Genomic DNA, 2,333 nt, shown 5'->3' with positions numbered 1-2,333 from the left:
ATCTTCGGAAGTTCCTTAATATATATTAACACGGTTTTTATAAAACAATTAATATTTCATTTTAATTAAAACTTCACGTGAAGCTTCAATATCAACTGATCTGAAGGTAAATAATAAAATATATGATAAGATACTAGTTGTATCCATCACATTAACCAATACCTACTTTCATTTTGTCCACGACATCCCGTCGCTGTAACAGATAGTTCAGTCCATTCGATCCCTCACCCCATCCATGAAGAGTATCCATAAATCCAGCAATTGACTCGAAGCTTGAATTTAACTAAGAAGAATAACCATTGATACACAGTATAATAAAGATGATTTCTACTGAATGTTTACGTAACTAAATACAGCTGGATAATATACGCATTCTCATCAACATATTGAGTATAATGAAATTTGGAAGAATAGAATCCGGCGAATAAATTTTTAGGTAAAACAACTCGGATCATGTAACAGATACAAATATTTTGTGAGATTGTAAAGGAATTTTTTCCTGTGCCTAAAATATATGAACAAAGAAAATAATGATACTAAATATAAATAAATACAAACGTGGTGCTAACTCTTGGCAAATGTTTTAGACAGCATTAAAAACTAAATGAAATGGCAATTTAAAAAGGGCTAAGTGTGACACAGCAGAGTTGACAATAATATGACCTGAGTTATATATTGTATAGAGTGCATAATGGCATGATCATTTTGAATGATATCTATATAATCCTACATGGAAGTGAATTTGATGATGAAGCCAATACTAAGTATCTTTGAACACTTTTTTACACAATCTGTACATTTTGTTACTAACATTTTGGATAATAGCTTTCAGCTTACAGTAAAAAAAGGTACCATAAATATACAAAAATTGTGTATCATATTTTCATTATTTTTATTTTTGAATATTTAAGTACAATTTGCATAAGAGTAATGAATCTTCCAACTGCAAAATCCACTGATCCTTTCAACACTAACCATAATTGTCATTTTTCTATTAGATTGTTAGGGAGCTTGACTCACAATCTGTGGGTTGGAGAATCAAAATTCGATGACAAACATATCTGCCCTTTAAGCTGTGTGTGTGAGATAATGAACAGTATATTCCAATGTTTGTTAGTAGAAAAGTAGCCCAAAATTTGGTGGTGGATGCTGCCAGCTGGATGACTTCCTTTTAGTTAGGAATTTAAAATTATGGTTGGTGGTAGATAGACTTAGTAGTTTTGGGGTAAACAAACAAACATACATTTAATATATTTATATTTCATTGTCTCAAATTATTTCAAAAAAGTTAAAATAAATAAAAAAATTAAGATAATTTAAGTATTAGTATTACTATACAATTGTTATTACAAATCATAAAGTCTTTCATAATTTATCTAACACACATACACACATCATAATTGTGTTTTAATTATAATATGCAAATCCTACATATCTTACTCTCCTATAGTGTTTATTTCTCATCCACAAAAGTTTCAAGTTTTCCTAAGCTCTAATTCTGGAATATACTAAATATGGTAACTTGAATGGTCAAGAAACTTGACTGCTGATTTAGGAAATAGTCGTGAAGGATTTGCTAAAATTACAAATGTTAGAAGTTTTGAAACTTTGAGAGCAATTGAAGAAATACAGTAATTGAAAATACATAATAGGAAACCATTAACCTAATCAGTCTGCTATAAAAAACATCTGATGCCAACCAGCGAGCAAGATTCCAAATAAGGATAGGACAAACTTAAAATACATTACACAAGTTAACTGGAAACACATTCCAGAGTGTAACATGAGAAGCAGCAGCTACTGGTTCTGCTCATTAGCACCATACATAACATTAGGAGAAAGCAACAAGTGGAAAAATATGTGTAAAAAGACTGAATTTAATTGGTTGTATCCATACTTTCCAAGTTAATGGGTTCAGATATCTGACATATACTGACAGATAATTACCTGAAATAGCTCTTTACAAACCAGTTAACACATAGTTATAGTTTTGGTTTAATAGAAGGTTGCAAAAGTCCCAACTGAATTAAAAGAATCACGTGCAGAATTGAGCAAGCTGAACTTCTTGATGAGTCATAATTATACTAATTAAATAGTATTAAAATACTGTCATTTTGGTTATGATTTATTTGGCTATCCTGTAATTCTCTTCAACTGATCCAGAATTGCCCAGGATTTCTGCTGCACCTCTGGATCCAGAATGGCCATACTACAGTCTTGCAAATATTTGTTATATAAACTTCTTGTAAGTAGTTAATTTTATCTCTTGTCTAGTCTAACAATGTTTTTAACGAGTAATGTATTAGGCTGTCAAGAAATTAATGTCGTGTTTT

At 30.4% G+C, this 2,333-nt stretch overlaps 1 protein-coding gene across 1 annotated transcript in view; it reads right to left on the bottom strand.

The window, feature by feature from the left end:
* Positions 1-151: 151 nt before the first annotated feature.
* The window catches only part of LOC106457882, a 137,376-nt gene continuing 135,194 nt past the window's right edge, over positions 152-2,333 (bottom strand). The window contains exon 67 of the mRNA XM_022383950.1: positions 152-283. Coding sequence (XP_022239658.1) covers positions 152-283 — 132 coding nt within the window. The remainder of the gene's footprint in view (positions 284-2,333) is intronic.

This window comes from Limulus polyphemus, unplaced genomic scaffold, assembly GCF_000517525.1.
Source record: "Limulus polyphemus unplaced genomic scaffold, Limulus_polyphemus-2.1.2 Scaffold386, whole genome shotgun sequence".
Taxonomy (NCBI): Eukaryota; Metazoa; Arthropoda; class Merostomata; order Xiphosura; family Limulidae; genus Limulus; species Limulus polyphemus.
This window is presented reverse-complemented; position numbering and strand designations above follow the sequence as displayed.